This window comes from Dicentrarchus labrax, unplaced genomic scaffold, assembly GCF_905237075.1.
Source record: "Dicentrarchus labrax unplaced genomic scaffold, dlabrax2021, whole genome shotgun sequence".
Taxonomy (NCBI): domain Eukaryota; kingdom Metazoa; phylum Chordata; class Actinopteri; family Moronidae; genus Dicentrarchus; species Dicentrarchus labrax.
This window is the reverse complement of record NW_026136714.1, coordinates 16,923,484-16,944,873: the sequence shown is the minus strand read 5'-3', so window position 1 is coordinate 16,944,873 and position 21,390 is coordinate 16,923,484. Positions and strand designations below refer to the sequence as shown.

Below are 21,390 nucleotides of genomic sequence, written 5' to 3'. Positions count from 1 at the left end.
GGGTAGATGGTTGAATACCTGAGAAAATGAAATAGGTCAAAATGCAGTTAGCCAATGATTGTGCAATTTTGTACGCAACACGCTGATATACCTAATACTAGTTTCTCCCACACACTTTTTACCACCAGGGGAGGTCTGAGAACTTCACAGTATACACTCACACACTCTGAATGGCCACTGACTCCCTCAACAGGGCATTGAATTCAATATTCAAATGCTTATTGTTTTTCCAGACGCTCCTGAATCCAGCGTCAAAAGGAATCTACAATGTTAATGAGGGGGCCAAAGTACCCGCAGTTAAGATTTAGACACCCAAACATTTGGATGTGACATTTCCCAAGAACAACACAGCCTCAACGCCACTGGCTCCGAAAGGCTTGGTCGACAACCCCCCCGCCTCCCGAATATTCACACCGAGCTGACCTCTCTGGCCCCTGCCGGTTTCTGAAATCAGCTGCCTCATTCTAATGGTAGATGCATCTCTAAAACCAGAGTCTATAGCCATGCTAACAGCTCTGTGAGGCCCTACTTAGGCACTATGGTACTTTGAGCTAAATGCTAACTTCAGCCTGCTAACATGCTGATTAGCCCTAAAGACAAAGTACAACTTAAGCTGATAGGAATGTCTTTAGTTATTTAGGTGTTTGGTCATAAACCAAAGTATTGGACAAAGTGATTTGTCAAATTTACAAACAACCTGGCATGTTTCACTGTAATTTCTTGAGGGTATGTTGGGTACCAACCCCCCAAAAAAATCATACAGTATGCAACACTAAAAGTTTGAGATTGAGATCTAAATTGAGATTTTGAGGTAATTCTCAATACTCAAAACACAAATGTCAAACTCGTGGTGGTGCTAGAGAAAAAGTCAGGGATCACCACAGTTTTGAAACGTGACTTTAAAACGGAATCTGTCTCCTATCTCACTATCCTATACCCTAAAAATCCTCAAGCAACAATAATACCTCTCTCACAAAAACTAAGACGTCACCTCCTACACTTCAGTGGCATGCATGGAAATTGTTCCAGAGTCACAACATGCACACACAACTTCCTCAGATTACGGAAGTGTGTCCAAGCCCATTTAGCTGAAATCATTATGCTTTTGTATCATTTTACCCCATCTCTCTACAGCTAACAAGTTCAGTCTGGGTAGCATAACAAAGTCTTTTTTTACTTTCTGTTTGCGGATTTTCTAGTACAGGTTAAGGGATTATTCTTGTTTTTTTTTGTACTGACTGTTAACTTTACCCCCACTGCCTTTAACCTGTAACTTGCTTGGGCTGGGTTCATTATATGCCAGAGTTCAGCTTTGTTTAGTTAATGATTATTTTTCCAGAGGCACCTTTTAAAAAGGATCGGGTCACAGCAGGATTCTCCCTCGACAAACAGGCACCATGAAGCTGGAGCAGCGTCTCTCTATTTGTGTCCTGCTGGTACTTTGTGTGACATGTAGTGCAAATGGAGGGAAGATTTTGGTGTGGTACACTGAAGGTAGTCACTGGATTAACATGAAGCCTGTGCTGGAGACGCTGATCGACAGGGGACACCAGGTGACAGTTCTGGTCCCGAGCGCATCGATGTTCATGAACACCAGTGAGCCTTCCCGCTTTCGCTACGAACCGTTCAATGTCTCTGTCTCAATGGAGGTCATAGAGAAGTTCATGGGAGAGTTCCTTCATTTCTCCATGTACGAGATGGATTATATGGGCTACTTGCAGATTTACATTAGATTCATGGATCTGATGAAGCGCAACATGCAGGTTTCTTTGAAATATTTGGATGGTGTGGTGAAATCAGAAACAATCATGAAGAGGCTGAAGGAGGAAAAATATGACCTCCTCCTGGCTGACCCTGTCTATCCCGGCAGTGACTTAACAGCAGAGATTTTGGGCATCCCCCTGGTCTTCTCCCTGCGCTTTTCCCTTGCCAATAACTGGGAGAGACTGTGTGGTCAGCTACCTGCTCCACCTTCCTTTGTCCCCGGCGCTATGAGCAAACTGACCGACAACATGGACTTCTCAGAGCGAGTGTGGAACTTCCTCTTCTACGCACTGCAGGATATCGTGCTGAGTAACATATTTTGGAGAGAATTAGATAGATATTACTCCGATATCAAAGGTGAGCAACTCAGCTACAAGAAGCACTGTATGTAAAAACAGATTTTTTAAATTACATTGTCAACAATTTGATATTCTAAGTGAGTTAAAAATTAGGTATCTCATTTGAAGTATTGGGGATACTTTGCAATGGACGGTCGGCATTCATTAGTTTTGCATTGTGACAGGAAAACCCACCAGTGCCTGCGAGACGATGAGTAGAGCAGACATCTGGTTGATGCGAACCTACTGGGATTCTGATTTCCCTCGTCCTTTTCTCCCTAACTTCAAATTTGTTGGCGGGGTCCACTGCAGACCTGCTAAACCTTTACCAGAGGTAAAGCTGTTGCCACTATCATTAATCTATTATTTCGGTATTCCTGACTTGAACAATGAAGAGAATAAGCCATTAAAATGATGATGAAAGAAAAGAAAATGCTGGTTGGTTTGCATTGAAATGTTATTCTTGCAGGATATGGAAGAGTTTGTGCAGAGTTCTGGAGACGCTGGCATCGTGGTCTTCACTTTGGGATCATTCATCAAGAACATCACCGTAGAGAAGGGAAACATGATAGCCTCAGCTCTCGCTCAGATCCCACAAAAGGTCAGAGGTCAATCTCCATGTGAGAGTATTCTTTCGTAGTTTTGCATTACATCACAATGTACTGCAGATTGCCTTAACGTTTACATTCCTGCTGACCACTGTCACAGCATACTAACATACAACCATTCATTTTGGTAGAAAATCAACTTGCAAGGACTTGAAACTAGCTCAAAATAGTCAATTCATAAAAGTTTACATTCATTTTTGTGAGTCTTATGTTTTCATCACACAAGTTGCAAGCAAAGAAATATTTTAACTCTTGTAAAAAGGTCCAAGGAGGCTATTCAGGGTCCCCCCCAATATTATACTACATTATAATGCAATGCTATTTGATTGTTGACAGATGTCCTAAAATATAAAAATGTAAACTTAAGTACCAGATGATGCTATGTAAGAACAAAAACCAAATATTATCTGTGACGGATTTTTATCTGAAGCAAGGTTCAAGTCCGAGACTGATTCACATATTGTAAAATGTACTGCAGTGCATTAAGTTCTGACATAAAATTAGCATTATGATAATCTAAAGGTTTTTTTCCTGTTATTTATAGGTACTGTGGAGATATAGTGGAGAAAAACCAAAGACTCTGGGTGCCAACACCCGAATATACGACTGGATTCCTCAGAATGACCTACTGGGTAAGTTGGTTTTTCATAAAAGCTTCTCATCCATTCAACAGCAAACATACTCTGCCATACATTTTACTTTTAAAATGTGCAATTACACCACTCAAATCTGCTGGCTTCCTTCCTCTCAACAAATGTAAAAAATGAATCAGAGACTTGGAAAGAACAGGATACTAAGTATGACGTCAAATTGAGTATGTAGTGTGATTCAACTATATAGTGTATCATTTGCTGGCCCCCAGAGAGCCTGTGTGTAGATGGTAGAAACTTCCAGAAGGACAACCATGACTGCAGCACTCCACCAATATGGGCTTTGTGGCAGAGTGGCCAGATGGAAGGTGGCAGGCAGCATCATGTTCTGGGGGTGTTTTTCAGCAGCAAGGGCTGGGGGCTTCTCAGGGTGGAGGGAAAACTGCATGGAGCCTTCATGAAAACCTGGTTTCATTACCATATCATAATAAGGTCATATCATTAAGACTAGAAAGACCTTAAAAAGGTTGTCCATTGATGAGATACTTATTTTTTCCCCGCTTTTTAATACATTCGAAAACAATCCCTTCATTACAGGGTACTGACTATAGATTGATGAAAAATTAATTTAAACAATTTTAGCACAAGGTTCCAACATAACTAAATGGAAAACAAATGAACAGGTCTAAATATGTTCTTTATGAATCATATGGTTAATCATTTTCTTGTTACCCTATCAGGTCACCCCAAGACCAGAGCGTTTATCACCCATGGTGGCGCAAATGGGATATATGAGGCCATCTACCACGGTGTTCCCATGGTGGGTATCCCCATATTCGCTGACCAGCCGGACAACATGGTTCATATTAAGGCTAAGGGAGCTGCAGTTAACGTACGCTTGAACTTCATGAAGACTGAGGACCTTAGAGATGCAATCAATGCTGTCACCAACGAGAAATCGTAAGTTTTCTCACCTGTCTGCACTTAGTCTGTGTTAGGGTATTGAAAGGTAATGAAAATTTTTTGGAGCGTCTGCATTAAAACAGAAGCAAGACTGACGCCATGCCGAGGACCCATAGTCTAACACAGTATGACAGGGTGCAATTACCACCACATAAAAAAAAATGAAAAAGATTACAAAACCACTGGATGGCGTTTTCCATGCATATACTGTTTTTTTCTGTTGGAGATTTAAGTGTTAAAATACATTAAACAAAAAATCCCTACATATCCCCATAGGTACAAGGAGAATGCCATGCGGCTGTCCAGTATCCACCACGACAGACCAATGAGTCCTCGGGATGAGGCGGTATTCTGGATCGAGTTCACCATGAGAAACAAAGGGGCCAAACACCTGAGGGTCCAGGCCCATGAGCTCACCTGGTACCAGTATCACAGCGTGGATGTGCTGGTCTTCCTCCTTGCAATCGTTCTGTTCCTCGTACTCCTATTCATCAAGACCTGCAGTTTCTGCTTCCGGAAGTGCATTAAGGGAAAGACAAAGAGAAAGACTGAGTGACTGAATTCAGGGTTGCCACTCTTTTGTTATGATACATTTCGAGAAGTTTTCGGCCAATAATTCACATAGATGTTGACATATCTAACCCAGCACAGTACTAGACAGACTTAAATGGTTTACCTGAATTAGATGGCAGTAGTAAGCAATCCTTTTATCCCATGAGAATGAAACATTGGCAGGTTAATATAGACCCAAAAATTTGACTTTTCTGTATTATGACTTTTTTTTATCATTATATTAAGCAAATACAGTCAGAACTTTGTCTCCCTTTCTGGTGATCAATAACTAAATAGCTGGTGATAGTGGGAGGATTTTGTCAAAATATAATTAAAAACAATTACATTTGAAAACATGTCATGCACTGAAAAATAAAAAAATGCCTGACAAAATGAAAAAACTATTATAATTACTATTATAAAAAAATATTCCAGGTATGTAAAATTTGGGTGCTGTCAAGATGTGAAAGCAAAATGTCATTTTGAGAAAATGGCTGTAGAATGTTTAGCTTATTGCTATTGAAGGTTTGTGTCTGGCCTTAGTGCACCCTTTTACATCAATAGTTACCAATTGTAAAATAAATTAACATATTATATGTATATTTAGAAGAAAATGGGCTCTCCAACTAACCTTTTTATACTTTAGTTTTATTGATTTTCATTTGCAACAATCAGAAAAAGAACACGCTGGATTGCCATGTTTCTACAGTTTGTTCTTATATTATTGTCAGTGTGGTAGTCTTATCCTATCGTTGGCGTGTAGACAGTCCATTTTTTCCCCACTTTTCTCGATATTGTTCTTCTTGGGTCCTTATCTTATGAACTGTTCCATAACATGTATTTCATTCACAATTTTCTGCCAATCATCTTGTGTTGGTGGGTCTGGCTTATACAATTTTCTCGTTATTGCTTTTTTACAAGCTGCTAACAAAATGTTCAACAAATATCTGTCCTCTTTTAACACAGCATTCCCGGTCATATTGCCAAAATATAGTAATAAACATGACTTAGAATTCTGACGATAACCAGATGAACATCTTCCCAAAATATTACATTAAGGTCAAAGCCAAAAAACATGAGAATGATCTACATTTATAGCTACACATTTTCTCCAACATGGCTGTGGTAAAGATAAGTATTTGTTCTTAATTCTGGGCGTGGTAAAGAATATAATTAAATTCTTCCAACAAAATAATCTCCAATTACGTGATGATGTGGTTGACTGTCGTGTTCTCCAACTATGCAACCAATCATCTTCCGAAATATTTACACCTAGCTCTCTTTCCCATTTCAGTTTTACATATGAAGTTGTATTCCCTCTTCCATCCATTAGTTGGCGATATATTGTAGATATTATTCTATATTTCTTTGAATTGTGGATTCTAATCATGGTTCTTATTATTCCATTTTCATCCAAATTTACATTATGCTTTATTTCTTTGTCAAAAAAGTCCCTTATTTGCACAAATCTGAAATGGTCCTGGTTACTTAATTTATATTTTTGTTTAATCTCCTGGAAACTCATGAAATTCCCATTTTTTATTACTGTACATATTGCTGTTATTCCACTTGTAATCCAGTGTTTAACCTCTGGTCAAGAGCACTAGGGATAAAATGTCTGTCATAGGCTATCCATTGAAGTAGTCTAAGCTCTTTCTCCAGTCTATATTTTTGTACTAGGTTAAACCACAATTTTAATGTAAATTGGGTGACGGTATCCACCTGTTCAATCATACTCATTGTTTCTTCTCTGTCCCAAAAAAGGCTTTGAATTTCCCTTCCATGTACAAATTGCTCTAAATTTTTCCACTTTGCTACATAGTTTTTATCACAACAGCAAATTACAGGTCTAATTTGTGCTGCATGAAAATATTCCTTAAAGTTTGGCAGCACCATACTTCCCTTATCTTTCCCAATCTGTTATGTTTCAAATTTGATTCTTGGTCTATAACTATACCATATAAACCTTGAAATTACTTTATCTCATATTATAAATTGTTTCTCAGGTATCTCAATGGATAGTGATTGAAACAGGTAGAGAATACGAGGGAGAATATTCATTTGTATGGTCTCTATTCGTGAATCAATGTCTAATGGAAGTCTAGCCCGACTATCCATATCATTCCTAATTTCCTTATCCACTTTGATATAATTGGCTTCATATAATTCGTCAATTTTTCGTGTTAAGGTGACCCCAAGATATTTCATTTTTGTTGCACTCCAATTCAAATTATATTTTAGTTGTATGTTTTTAGATGGAAAGTAGTTAAATGTTAAGATTTGCGTTTTAGTCAGATTCAGCTTGTATCCCAAGCAGAAACCAAATGTCTCAAGTTGGTTGATTAATATGGGAATACATATGTCTGGGTCCTCTAAGAAACAGGTCACGTCGTCAGCAAAAAGCCCAATGGTGTGTACTTCTCTCCCAACCTTTATCCCTTTAAGATCATTATTCTGCTTGATTGCTTGTGCCAGGGGCTCTATGAAAATTGCAAAGAAGGTTGGTGAAGACAACAAACCAGCCTGGTAGACCGTTGTAAAATTATACTGTCAGTCAGACTGCCGTTTATTTTTATCCATGCAGTTGGTTTTTGACGATTAGTGTTTTAATACATTCAACGGCTTTGTCGTTAAGTCCGAATTTTTCAAGTACTTGATATAGAAAAGTCCAACTGACGCTATCAAATGCCTTTTCTGCATCATGTTTAATAAGGCTGCACTAATAATTTTTTTTTGAATATGATCAATGATATGTAGAGTTCTCCTTATGTTATCTTGGGTTTGGCTTCCCTTAATAAAGCCTGTCTGGTCTTCCTCGATGATGTCACTAATAAAGTGTTTAAATCTTTTTGACATGATCAAAGTATACAATTTATAATCTATATTGAGTAATGATATTGGTCTATAATCTGAGCAAGTCTCGCTGTTGTTTTTCTTTGGTATTACTGATATTACAGCTTCTTTCCAGGAGGGGGGGATTTCACCATATTCAAGTGTGTAGTTAAATGTCAATTCGAGTAGTGGTATAAGTTGTTCACTGAATGTTTTGTACCACTCAGATGTTAGGCCATCACTGCCTGGAGATTTGTTTGTTTAAGTTTATTTACAGCTTTCTCTATTTCTGCTTTTGTAATTGGTGCGGTCAGAATTTCCCCAACTGCTGGTAAGTCTAGTTATTTTAAGAAAAGCTTGCATTTGGTCTGTGTCAGCCGAAGGAGGCTGGCTATACAAGTCCCCATAGTAGTTCATACATTTAGTTTCAATCTCCTTGGGTTCATGGATTATCTGATTTTTATTTACATCCTTTATCTTATGAATTGTCTGTCAGCCTGTTGTTTTTTTTAATCTTTTTGGCAAAAATTTGGTTGCCCTCGGCCCCACTTCATAATAAGACTGTTTAAGAAACCTCGTCTTCTTTTCAATTCCTGTGATTAATATTTTATCTATATTATCCCTGATTTCGGTACCAGTGAGGAGTCTCATGTAGTTTCATGCTTCTCTTCTTTTTTATAGGCTTCCTCTTTAACATTTTAATTGCTGCTGTCTTTGCAATAAGTTTTCCTCTTATAACTGCTTTAAGAGCATCCCACATTCCTTTTGATAGATTGTAATGTCTTTTTTTTTATCTCTTCCACTACTGATTTATTATTTAGTATTCCGACATTGAACCTCCATAATGTACTTTTCTCCCGCGATTTTAATTTAACTTTGAGATAAACTGCACAGTGATCCGATACATCTGCTCCTCGAATTTCACATTTCTTTACTCTAAATAACCTAACCTTTTTATTCATAAAAAAAAGTCAATTCTAGCATAGCTGTCATTAGGGCTGAGTAGTGTGTGTAGTCTTTTTTAGAGGAATGTAATTCCCTCCAATTCCCCCCTTTTGAAGAACCATTGTGCCTCATTGCTTCATTTGCAAGCCACACAAGTTACCACTTGGTTAGCAATTATGCCCACGTTGTACCAGACCATTGTGGTGAAGGGGGAGCTGAGCCAGAAAGCAAAGTTTTCTAAAGGAACCATGCCATCTACATTCAAATATGGTCAAGTGCTATGGCAGCAACCCCAAAGTATGACTATTATGACTAGTATACTTGCAGAAATAACGAAGTTATATTATGTTCATTCTAATGTTCTAATGCTTTAGCTGTTGAAGTAATTTGGCAAGCAAGCCAACTAACATATCCACTCAGACAGTACTCTGCTAGCGGAAATGTTAGCAAGTAAGGAAGCTTAGCCAGCCTGCTCCGGGTAGAAATTGACTTGCTTCACGAACTGAAAGAGAGTTCATGTGTTGTCAGTTCTGGCTGGTGTTTGTACCAGGCTGCTTATTTCTGATGTAAAGTTGAATATTTTAATTTGGGGCCTTACAGAGACTGACTCACTTCTGTAGCCTTATATAGGCCATACGTTTTACTTGTAAAAAATGAATCAGAGACTTGGAAAGAACAGGATACTAAGTATGACATCAAATTGAGTATGTAGTGTGATTCAACTATATAGTGTATCATTTGGTAAGAGAGGTGACCTGACGGTCACCCTGGCTGGCCCCCAGAGAGCCTGTGTGTAGATGGCAGAAACTTCCAGAAGGACAACCATGACTGCAGCACTCCACCAATATGGGCTTTGTGGCAGAGTGGCCAGATGGAAGGCTCTCTTCAGAGAAAGACATACAAGTCTTCTTCGTATTTGCAAAAAAGAACCTAAAGAATTCTCAGATTGTAAGAAATTCTCTCTCTCTCTGATGACAAGAATGACCTCAATTCTAAGTATCATGTATGGGGGAAAACCTGGTTTCATTACCTTATCATAATAAGGTCATATCATTAAGACTAGAAAGACCTGAAAAAGGCTGTCCATTGATGAGATACTTATTTTTTTGTAAATGTAAAAAATGAATCAGAGATTTGGAAAGAACAGGATAAACTTCCATGACAAGACAAAACCTACCCACCTTTTGCAATAGTTAATGAGTTAACTTGGAAGTGCTCTGAGACTTCTGGTGTAGCTTCCAAATGGGGAAGTGCTCTGTGAAGTCGGGTGTAACTTCCAAGTTAATTCATGACATATTGAGAGTAACTGTTATGTAATGTGTCGTGCAGAACAAAAAGGATCTGTGCCAGAGATCAGCTTTATTTAGTTTATTGATTTTCTCTTTCTTAGGAACACCTAGCTTGAGGTTATAGCAGGATTCTCCCTTGACAAAGAGGCACCATGAAGCTGGAGCAGCGTCTCTCTATTTGTGTCCTGCTGGTACTTTGTGTGACATGTAGCGCAAATGGAGGGAAGATTTTGGTGTGGTACACTGAAGGCAGTCACTGGATTAACATGAAGCCTGTGCTGGAGACGCTGATCGACAGGGGACACCAGGTGACAGTTCTGGTCCCAAGCGCAACAATGTTCATGAACACCAGTGAGCCTTCCCGCTTTCGCTATGAACCATTCAATGTCTCTGTCTCACTGGAGGTCATGGAGGAGTTCATGAAGGAGTTCCTTCATTTCTCCATGTACGAGAAGTATCATATGAGCTACTTGCAGCTTTACATTAGATTCATGGATCTGTTGAAGAGCAACATGCAGGTTTCTTTGAAATATTTGGATGGTGTGCTGAAATCAGGAACAATCATGAAGAGGCTGAAGGAGGGAAAATATGACCTCCTCCTGGCTGACCCCATGTACCCCGGCAGTGACTTAACAGCAGAGATTTTGGGCATCCCCCTGGTCTTCTCCCTGCGCTTTTCCATGGCCCATAACTGGGAGAGAATGTGTGGTCAGCTACCTGCTCCACCTTCCTTTGTCCCCGGCGCTATGAGCAAACTGACCGACAACATGGACTTCTCGGAGCGGGTGTGGAACTTCCTCTTCTACGCACTGCAGGATATCGTGCTGAGTAACATTTTTTGGAAAGAATTAGATAGATATTACTCCGATATCAAAGGTGAGCAACTCAGCTACAAGAAGCACTGTATGTAAAACCAGATTTTTTAATCAAATTGTCAACAATTTGATATTCTAAGTGAGTTCAAAATTAGCCATCTCATTTGTAAGTATTGGGGATTCTTTGCAATAGATGGTTGGCATTCATTAGTTTTGCATTGTGACAGGAAAACCCACCAGTGCCTGCGAGATGATGAGTAGAGCAGACATCTGGTTGATGCGAACCTACTGGGATTTTGATTTCCCTCGTCCTTTCCTCCCTAACTTCAAATTTGTTGGCGGGATCCACTGCAGACCTGCTAAACCTTTACCAGAGGTAAGGCTGTCTCTTTTATCACACCTGACTGAAGAATTGAACAATGAAGAGAATAAGCCATTAAAATGTGGAGGACAGAAAAGAAAATGCTGGTTGGTTTGCATTGAAATGTTATTCTTGCAGGATATGGAAGAGTTTGTGCAGAGTTCTGGAGACGCTGGCATCGTGGTCTTCACTTTGGGATCATTCATCAAGAACATCACCGTAGAGAAGGGAAACATGATAGCCTCAGCTCTCGCTCAGATCCCACAAAAGGTCAGAGGTCAATCTCCATGTGAGAGTATTCTTTCGTAGTTTTGCATTACATCACAATGTTCTGCAGATTGCCTTAACGTTTACATTCCTGCTGACCACTGTCACAGCATACTAACATACAACCATTCATTTTGGTAGAAAATCAACTTGCAAGGACTTGAAACTAGCTCAAAAGTCAATTCATAAAAGTTTCCATGTTTAATCACTTTTCATATCATGGCAAAGGTTGCAAGCAAAGGAATATCATCTCTCCTCGTAAATAGGGTCAAGGAGGCTTTTTAGGTTTTGTTTTCCAATATTATAGTTAGTGAATGCAATGCTATTTGATTGGTGACAGATGTCCTAGATGTTGATTTTGCCGTTTATAGTTGCTGCTTGAAACTTTAGTATCAGGTGATGCTATGTAACTACAAAAGTCAACAAAAATGTTATCTATGATGGACGCATGTCTCAAAGTGATTTTCAAACGAATTAGCACTGTGTTAATCTAAAATGTGTTTTTACTGTTATCTACAGGTGTTGTGGAGATATCGTGGAGAAAAACCAGAGACTCTGGGTGCCAACACCCGAATATATGACTGGATTCCTCAGAATGACCTACTGGGTAAGTTGGTCTTTAAGAGTAACTACACCACTCAAATCTGAGCTCCCTTCCTCTCAACAAATTTTAAAAATGCACCAGAGACTTGGAAAGGACAGACACAGTGGCCTAGACAATCAGTGCTTACTGTTAAGAAATGTTTAGTTAAATAAATAAATAAATAAGTTAATTCATGATCAGTTAAAAGGGCAAAGTATTTACAGTTAGAAATATTGCTATTTACAATATTTACATGTCACAAGAAACGAGAAATGGTTATTGTTGTGTTTAACCAGAGATTTAATTTCTATTGAAAGGTTTGAGTTTACTACTTTAAATGCTTTAGAAACAGAGTCTGCTGGAGCTTTTACAGTCAGTAGAAGCACATTACAGCCATTTGTATTCGTTATTAGTATTCATACGAAATATGACATCAAATTGAGTATGTAGTGCGTTTCAACTGTATTGTGTGTGAATTTTGTGCATCTGAGAAATGCCCAGATGTATACTAATTTAGCAAGAATTTCTGAGTATACAGCATGAGCTTACTGCACATACTCAACCACCCCATAATGCATTGTGTCTCTTCTGACTGGTCAATGGCGGACTACGAGACATGTGGTTTTAGTCAGTTTTTCACTATTTTCATGCTTTATTTCACTTTCAAGGCAGAATTTTATGAAAATTTATGGCAAATCGAGAAAGTGCTAAATACTGAAAATAACTGAATTCTTATGTCAATGTGGTATTTCAGTTAATAAATTCTTAAATATTGTTTTGCTGTTTTAATTATGGGATGTTTACTGATGATGGAAAAACCTATTTTAGCCTAATGTTTCATGATTTTTCTGGTACCCTTTTAGGTCACCCCAAGACCAGAGCTTTCATCACCCATGGTGGCACAAATGGGATATATGAGGCCATCTACCACGGTGTTCCCATGGTGGGTATCCCCATGTTCGCTGACCAGCCGGACAACATGGTTCATGTTAAGGCCAAAGGAGCTGCAGTTATCATGGACTTGAACATCATGAAGACTGAGGATCTTAGAGATGCAATCAATGCTGTCATAAGTGAAAAATCGTAAGTTTTCTTACTTATCTGCACTTTGTCAGTTTTAGGGTGTTAAAAGGTAATTTAATCTTATTTTCTTGCCATTTTGGCTTTTTTGGAGATTCTGCCTTAATAATACAGACGCAAAGTTATCGACACGTCGAGGACCTATAGAACCCACTGGATGGCCTTTCCCACTCATATATTGGCTTTCCTGTTATAGATTTAAGTGTTAAAATACATTAAACACATGAACCACATTTTGTACCCCTATATATGCACATTCATAGGTACAAGGAGAATGCCATGCGGCTGTCCAGTATTCAGCACGACAGACCAATGAGTCCTCGGGATGAGGCGGTATTCTGGATCGAGTTCACCATGAGAAACAAAGGGGCCAAGCACCTAAGGGTCCACGCCCATGAGCTCACCTGGTACCAGTATCAGAGTCTGGATGTGCTGGTCTTCCTCCTTGCAATCATTCTGTTCCACATAATCATCTTCATCAAGACCTGCAATTTCTGCTTCCGGAGGTGCTGTGGCGTAATGGGAAAGAAAAAGAGAAAGACTGAGTAACTGACTGAAGTGAAATGTAGTCGGTAAAGAACTGATGTAGCATGTAATGTAACCACAATGCCCTGAATTGTAATTTGTGACTTGCGATGAATAATTGCCACTACTTCTAAAAAACAAATTAGGGCAAACAACTTAAGTCTGTTAACAGTGTCCACTATTCAGAAGAGCGAAGAGGACCTGCTCTCTCTGCAGATAAAAATAGCTCATTCTAAGGTAACGAAAAACAAAACTATTCCAGATAAACACTGGACCTTTAATTGTTTCATGTGTGTAACAGAAGTGTTATACTTTAAATCTGAGTCACATAATAAAAATGTTTAATCTAGTGCTGTCAAACGATTAAAATATTTAATTATTAATTAATCGCACATTTTTATTTATTCTGAATGTCCCTTGATTTCTTTTTGTCCCATTATTTTTTCTCATTTTTAATGCTCTTATCAACATGGAAAAGAGGATCGGCTTGCTTTGTGCAAATGTTTTTTTTATTGAAAACACTGGCATATACTGTAGTGTTCAATTTCACACTAACATTCTCACTTGGAGCAAATAATCTCTCACACAATGTAACACTGTCCATCAATAAAAGGGTGAAAAAAATACTTTGTCACGAAAACAGCCCCTTCAACAGCCCTTTCTAAGGGATCAAAACAGGGCGATACAAAATAAAATTACAAAGTGCACATGTAAAGTAAACTAGGACTCAGCCTATAGTGCAGTTAAACCATGGCTTCATACTTAATTGACGAGGGGGCGGAGAATTCGCATCAGCTGTGTGCTTGGCCATCAAGTGGTATTTCAGACTGGACGTGCTGCGATGATAGCTCAGTTCACAACGACAAAACACAGATCACTTTGGTCTAGTCAATGGAACCATTTGGCAACTTTTTAAAAGTAAACTTTCCATTCAGAATATTATTGGCATCCATTTCGGCGTCTCGTGCTCGCCATCCACTCAAAACGTAACGTCTGCTACTCTTAAACAAGTGTGTGCGGTGTGCCTGTTGTTTTGTTTCCGGTCTAGCTAGATCCAGTGTGGTGTTGTAGTTTTTCTAACATTACTAGTTGTTGCAACAGCATGTGAAAAAAACTACAAAGTGTGCTAGGCCAAAAAGAACATTAATAACGCGTTTAACTGACAGCACTAGTTTAATCTTATCCAGGTTTTTGGAACTGTTGTTCCGTATACTCATCGATAAAATATGCATTAACTACATACCAATTTGGAGTGAACATCACAGTTATTTCACTGCAGTTATGTGTGCATTTTGATGGCAGAAAAACAGCAGGAACAAGTGGAGAGAAACCAGGAAAATAGCCCTCTCTATCCCTCTACCCCTCTAACTCCCTTTCTCCCTCTCCAACCCAAACTAGTCAAGGGAGATGGCCACGCACATAGTGCTGGGGTGTTTTAAGAGGATTGTGGCTCTTACAAGGAAGTTTTTCCTTGCCACTGTTACCAAGTGCTTGCTCATAGTGTTAACTGTTGGGTCTTTGTAAATAACTTTATGAGTATGGTCTAGGTTTTAAAAGTGTCCTTAGATAATTTCTGTTGTATTAATTAGCGCTACACAAATAAAATTAAATTGAAAATTAAATTGCCCATCCAAACCATTTCCAATAAATATAATAATAGGGGGGACAAGCAACTTTGTTTTCAAAGTTATTCTATTAAACTAAGACGGATTCCATAATCTGTTAGCGTTCAGAGGCTGCGGGTGCAAGCCTTTTGTAATAACCAAGCAATGTTATGCCATAAAACAGCTCACCTCATGCCTCAAACCACTGAATATGGGTGTTGAGTTCCTTTGTCAGCGGACACTACTACAAGGCAGACAGGATTTTTATGTTCATGAAAGCAGATGAGAGATGCACTTCAGACTAGATTCACCAAGCTGAAACAGTAGCCATCTCAGCTTAATAAAATGTATTTTTTTATTTAGACCATACAATGAAAAAATGTCAGCTATAATTAGGCTGTTTTCAGCAGACAGATCACAGGCAATGAACTTAGCATTTGTAATACTCTCTGCTATAGCAAAGTTGCATGCAAATTCATTGTTCATTCTAATGTTGATTAATAAATTGCATTCTTTTGCCTTAATAATTATTCATACCAGTCAGGTTGGAAAGCCATCGATGTATAAAAATATACATGGTCTAAGTGACTTCCCCTATGGGCTTTTGAAGAACCATTGTGACTCATTCACAAGTTACCACTTGGTCAGCAGTAATGCCCACATAGTACCAGACAATTGTGACGAATAGAGAGCTGAGCCAGAAAGCAGAAGTTTTCTAAGAAACCATGCCATCTACATTCAAATATGGTCAAGTGCTTTGGGCAGCAACCCAAAGTATGACTTCAGAGATACAGCAGCCAAAGTGAGTTTCTGCCATAGGGTCACTGGGCGCAGCCGTAGAGACAGAGTAAGGTGGTCGGTCATCCAGAGGGAGCTCAGAGTGGAGCCACTACGTCTTTGTGGCGAAAGAAGCCAGTTGAGGTGGGTTGGGTATCTGATTAGGATGCCTCCTGGGTGCCAGGTACTTCCAACTTTTAGGAGACCCCAGGGTACAACAAGAAAACACTAGAGAGATTATAAATGTCATCTGGTTTGGTTTAACCTTGGGATCCCCCAAGAGGAGCTGAAAAATATTTAAGGGATGTTTGAATTGTCTTGCTTAGCCTGCTACCACCACAACTCAGCCACATATAAGCTTCAGAAAATAAATGGATGGAAGATGGATAATTTTCATTCTTTCAAAAACATGCTATTTTTACTTTTGTGTTACTTGTGTTTCTGTGGGCATATAACACTAGTTTGTGGTTTTTAATGAAACAAACAGCTACCACAAATTAACTGGGGTTTGTGATCAACATGAGGAAGTTTAAAATTGGAGCTTCTCAAAAACACTGTTTCACAATCCAAGGAGTAGACCCCAGGACAGATCATATTTCTGGGACGTCTGGGGATGGTCGACACAACCCCATCCAGACTGAGGGAATTGTGTGCAACAGGTGAAGACAAAAAAATAAATAAATAAATCAGACATTTACCCGCTAGTTCATTTGAGAAGGTCATATGAGAAAATAAAGTTATGGAATTCTCTAGTCTAGTCTTTTATAAACACCTAAAATCCAGATTGTCCCTCACAGCAACTGTGGCTGGTCTACATTCCACCTGGCATTATTAACGGTTTAAAATCCATGTAATGATCTGATGGTGAAATCAGTATAGTAAACAATTTGAAGCATTTGGGATGATTTTAAAGCCTAAAACTATGGTATACTCAGCTTTATCGCATTTGCACATTTGGCTCACAGAGCATGTGGCACATTGACCGCAGTGAAAAGAAACCCTTACTGCAAGTACAGTACAGGTTAAGTGTGCCCTCTAGTGATAGAGTATGAGAATGGTATCAAATTGCTTTTCTTTGTGTCAGTACAATGAACAGTACAACAATTATAGATATTTAATACTAACTGTAAACCTTGCAAGGCAGCTGAACTCGCAAGATCACAAAATCGTAATAGAGTCTGAACCGTTCAGTATAACAAACCCTTTAGCGCAGTCAGGTTACTGACTGTAAACTTTACAGCCATGACCATTTATCTTTAACGTGGGCTGGGTCTGTTTTTGTGCCAGAGTTCAGCTTTGTTTAGTTAATGATTATTTTTCCAGAGGCACCTTTGAAAAAGTATCAGGTCACAGCAGGATTCTCCCTCGACAAAGAGGCACCATGAAGCTGGAGCAGCGTCTCTCTATTTGTGTCCTGCTGGTACTTTGTGTGACATGTAGCGCAAATGGAGGGAAGATTTTGGTGTGGTACACTGAAGGTAGTCACTGGATTAACATGAAGCCTGTGCTGGAGACGCTGATCGACAGGGGACACCAGGTGACAGTTCTGGTCCCAAGCGCAACAATGTTCATGAACACCAGTGAGCCTTCCCGCTTTCGCTACGAACCATTCAATGTCTCTGTCTCAATGGAGGTCATAGAGGAGTTCATGGAAGAGTACCTTCGTTTCTCCATGTACGAGATGGATCATATGAGCTACTTGCAGCTTTACATCAAATACATGGATCTGATGAAAGTTGACATGCAGTTTTCTTTGAAATATTTGGATGGTGTGGTGAAATCAGAAAGGATCATGAAGAGACTGAAAGAGGAAAAATATGACCTCCTCCTGGCTGATCCCCTCTACCCCGGCAGTGACCTAACAGCAGATATTTTGGGCATCCCCCTGGTCTTCTCCCTGCGCTTTTCCCTTGCCCATAACTGGGAGAGAATGTGTGGTCAGCTACCTGCTCCACCTTCCTTTGTCCCCGGCGCTATGAGCAAACTGACCGACAACATGGACTTCTCGGAGAGAGTGTGGAACTTCCTCTTCTACGCACTGCAGGATATCGTGATACATAAAATCTTTTGGAAAGAATTAGATAGATATTACTCAGATATCAAAGGTAAGCAACTCAACTACAAGAAGCACTGTGAGAAACAACACACTTTTCATGGACCACATAAAGTCCAATGATGATTTAATTTTGGTTAATTACAATGATTTCACATCAAATCACTAACAACAATTTGATATTCTAAGTGAGTTCAAAATTAGGTATCTCATTTGAAGTATTGGGGATTCTTTGCAATGGACGGTTGGCATTTATCAGTTTTGCATTGTGACAGGAAAACCCACCAGTGCCTGCGAGACGATGAGTAGAGCAGACATCTGGTTGATGCGAACCTACTGGGATTTTGATTTCCCTCGTCCTTTCCTCCCTAACTTCAAATTTGTTGGCGGGATCCACTGCAGACCTGCTAAACCTTTACCAGAGGTAAGGCTGTCTCTACTATCTATATACTATACCTGATGGAATAATTGAACAATGAAGAGAATAAGCCTTTAATGTTGATGAAAAAAAAGAAAATGCTGGTTGGTTTGCATTGAAATGTTATTCTTGCAGGATATGGAAGAGTTTGTGCAGAGTTCTGGAGACGCTGGCATCGTGGTCTTCACTTTGGGATCATTCATCAAGAACATCACCGCAGAGAAGGGAAACATGATAGCCTCAGCTCTCGCTCAGATCCCACAAAAGGTCAGAGGTCAATCTTGAAGTACCAACTGGAATTAACTTGAATGACGCCTACACTCTAATGTCATAGTGGTACAGTTTACAGGCAAATGATTTTAAAAACTTGTTAAGAGGTTGAAGGAGACTCTTAGGTTTTATTTTTCAAAATTATAGTTAATGTAATGCTATTTGACTGGCGACAGATATCTTTACTTATTTTTTTTTTTTTAAAGTTGAAAACATTTGAAACAGAAGTATCAGGTGCTGTTACGTAATTAACAAAAAATAAAAAGGCAAAAACCCCCCTGCAGGATTGAAAGTTAATCAGCTCATGATATAGGAGGAGGTCAGCGGTACCTCATGATTTGCAGTTATTGGCAATAAAGTTGACATTTTTGGGGGTTTGAATCAGGATATTGGGACAGGATTAAAAACAAGGACAAACAAGTGTAATGTGTAGCAAGTGTAAAAAATATATACCATTTACAAAGATCTAACATTTTCTAAATAAAACTACTGATGTACTTTACAACTATTTTCCTTATTTTTTTAGCATATGTTATTAATTATACTGCTATACAGTATATTATGACATAAAGTTACCGTGTTCATCTAAAAATGTTTTTACTGTTGTTTATAGGTAGTGTGGAAATACAGTGGGCAGGAACCAGAGACTGTGGGTACCAACACCAGAATATACAGCTGGATCCCTCAGAATGACCTACTGGGTAAGTTCAGCTTTTATAAAAGATACTGAAGAGGCCTTTGAGACAGTAATCCTCATGACACTGACTTTAAAATGAAATATTTTGTATTATCAGTTTGATTGTGTAAAGGATCTATTAATTTAAGTTATCAGATAACTGTAGTGAAGTAAAAAGCACAATATTATCCACTGAAATGTATTGGAATAAAGTGTAAAGTAGCACAGAATGGAAATAGTGACAGTACAGAACTTTTTATCCAGTGAAGTTTAACTAAGCAAGCAAAAAAAAAAATGCACCCATACTACAGCTGTGTCCCAATTCCATACGACATATTCATCATATATATTGCTTGATAGTCTTAATAGTATACCGCTTTCACAGTTAACATAAACCAAATAAAATCTACTTAACTATTTTATACCATAAATTATACAATTTTCTGTATAAGTTTTCTATTGCTTGTTTTTCGATGTGTTCCTGAAATAGTTTCTTGAGCCGTTTCACCATCCTAAACCATTTCCTTTATTACGCTGTGGGACAAAAGTGTCCATCAACAGTACGCTCAATCAAGGGTTGTTTAATAAACTTTTGTATACTTTGACACTTTTCAATATATACTAAAATGTGCTTAGATGTAAGAAGTTGTATGTAATTGTGATTACGTGCCCAATTGCTTATGCCCAATTTGGATCAACAATAACAAAGTGGCTAAAAGGTGCACTAAAGGGGCACTTTAATCCTTGAGGTCACTTTCTGAATTTCCAAAATCTTGGTGGGAGAGAGTAATCTATGTTTCCTGATTTTTTTTTTTTACCCTATCCTATCAGGTCACCCCAAGACCAGAGCTTTTGTTACCCATGGTGGCACAAATGGGATATATGAGGCCATCTACCACGGTGTTCCCATGGTGGGTATCCCCATGTTCGCTGACCAGCCGGACAACATGGTTCATGTTAAGGCCAAAGGAGCTGCAGTTATCATGGACTTGAACATCATGAAGACTGAGGATCTTAGAGATGCAATCAATGCTGTCATAAGTGAAAAATCGTAAGTTTTCTTACTTATCTGCACTCAGATAAGATAAGTCAGTTTTAGGGTATTAAAGGTAATTAAAGCTTATTTTTTTTTGCCATTTTGGCTTTTTTGGAGATTCCACATTATTAATATAGCAATCAATGCTGTCGTCAGAGAACTTGTAAGATCTCTTACCAATCTGCTCATTGTCTGTTTTAGAATACTAAAAAATTATTTTCTTGCCATTTTGCCTTACGTAAGCAAGGTCAACAACATACCATAAAGGAGCCATTATCCAATGTAATATGAGTTTGAAGGTCACAAAGAGATTACAAACCACTGAATGGCCTTTAGCCCTCATGTTGGCTTGTCTAAGTTAAAAATACATAACACATTAATCCACTTTCATAGGTACAAGGAGAATGTCATGCAGCTGTCCAGCATATACCACGACAGACCAATGAGTCCTCGGGATGAAGCAGTATTCTGGATTGAGTTCACCATGAGAAATAAAGGGGCCGAGCACCTGAGGGTCCAGGCCCATGAGCTCACCTGGTACCAGTATCACAGCCTGGATGTGCTGGTCTTCGTCCTCACCATAGTTCTGTTCCTCTTATTACTATTCATCAAGACCTGCAGTTTCTGCTTCCGGAGGTGCTGTGGCAGAAACAGGAAAGCAAAGACTGAATGAGTGAATTAAAATGTAGTTATTAAAGAATTGATTGGTGAAAACACAAATGGATTCATGAGTTGTCCCGATAGTCTAAAGCATCTAGTGTAACCATAATGCCTTGGATTCAAAGTTGTGGCTTGAGAAAATTGTCACTACTTTGAAACAACCAATTAGGGCAGAGTCCAGTATTCTTGCGGAAGTAAGTCAGCAAACACTGAGAAACTGAAGGAAAAACATCAAAACATTGTTAACCTCTAATCCAAATAAATGTAGACAACTGTCTTGTTTACGCCTCCATTTATCACTAGTAATTCCTTCAATTGTTGACAGGTGTGCACTTACTTGTGTAACTGCACCTGAGGCCAATTTGACAATTCAAGCTAAATGCT

At 38.9% G+C, this 21,390-nt stretch overlaps 1 protein-coding gene across 4 annotated transcripts; it reads left to right on the top strand.

The window, feature by feature from the left end:
- The first annotated feature begins 1,131 nt into the window (after nt 1-1,131).
- On the top strand, nt 1,132-21,281 carry LOC127375696 (UDP-glucuronosyltransferase 2A2). 4 transcript variants are annotated; one of them, XM_051421836.1, is made up of 7 exons: nt 1,132-1,553; nt 10,190-10,757; nt 10,924-11,072; nt 11,196-11,327; nt 11,844-11,931; nt 12,771-12,990; nt 13,251-13,895. In XM_051421836.1, the coding sequence occupies exons 1-7, from the start codon at nt 1,398-1,400 to the stop codon at nt 13,534-13,536; spliced, it is 1,599 nt and encodes a 532-aa protein (XP_051277796.1). In that variant the 5' UTR covers nt 1,132-1,397; the 3' UTR covers nt 13,537-13,895. The 4 variants fall into 4 exon arrangements, with proteins under 4 accessions (XP_051277796.1, XP_051277795.1, XP_051277797.1 ...); XM_051421838.1 differs by lacking the exons at nt 1,132-1,553; nt 10,924-11,072; nt 11,196-11,327; ... (1 more) ...; nt 12,771-12,990; nt 13,251-13,895 and adding exons at nt 17,372-17,998; nt 18,222-18,370; nt 18,500-18,631; ... (1 more) ...; nt 20,142-20,361; nt 20,740-21,281 and having other exon boundaries at nt 9,999-10,757; XM_051421835.1 differs by lacking the exon at nt 10,190-10,757 and having other exon boundaries at nt 1,162-2,121.
- The last annotated feature ends 109 nt before the right edge of the window (nt 21,282-21,390 follow it).

Bases quoted from the DNA above. Each gene is read 5' to 3' on its own strand.
- LOC127375696 (XM_051421838.1), top strand. From the start codon at position 10,034: ATGAAGCTGGAGCAGCGTCTCTCTATTTGTGTCCTGCTGGTACTTTGT. The intron at 18,371-18,499 runs GTAAGGCTGTCT...TTATTCTTGCAG, and splicing joins CTGCTAAACCTTTACCAGAG to GATATGGAAGAGTTTGTGCA. The intron at 18,632-19,247 runs GTCAGAGGTCAA...TGTTGTTTATAG, and splicing joins TCGCTCAGATCCCACAAAAG to GTAGTGTGGAAATACAGTGG.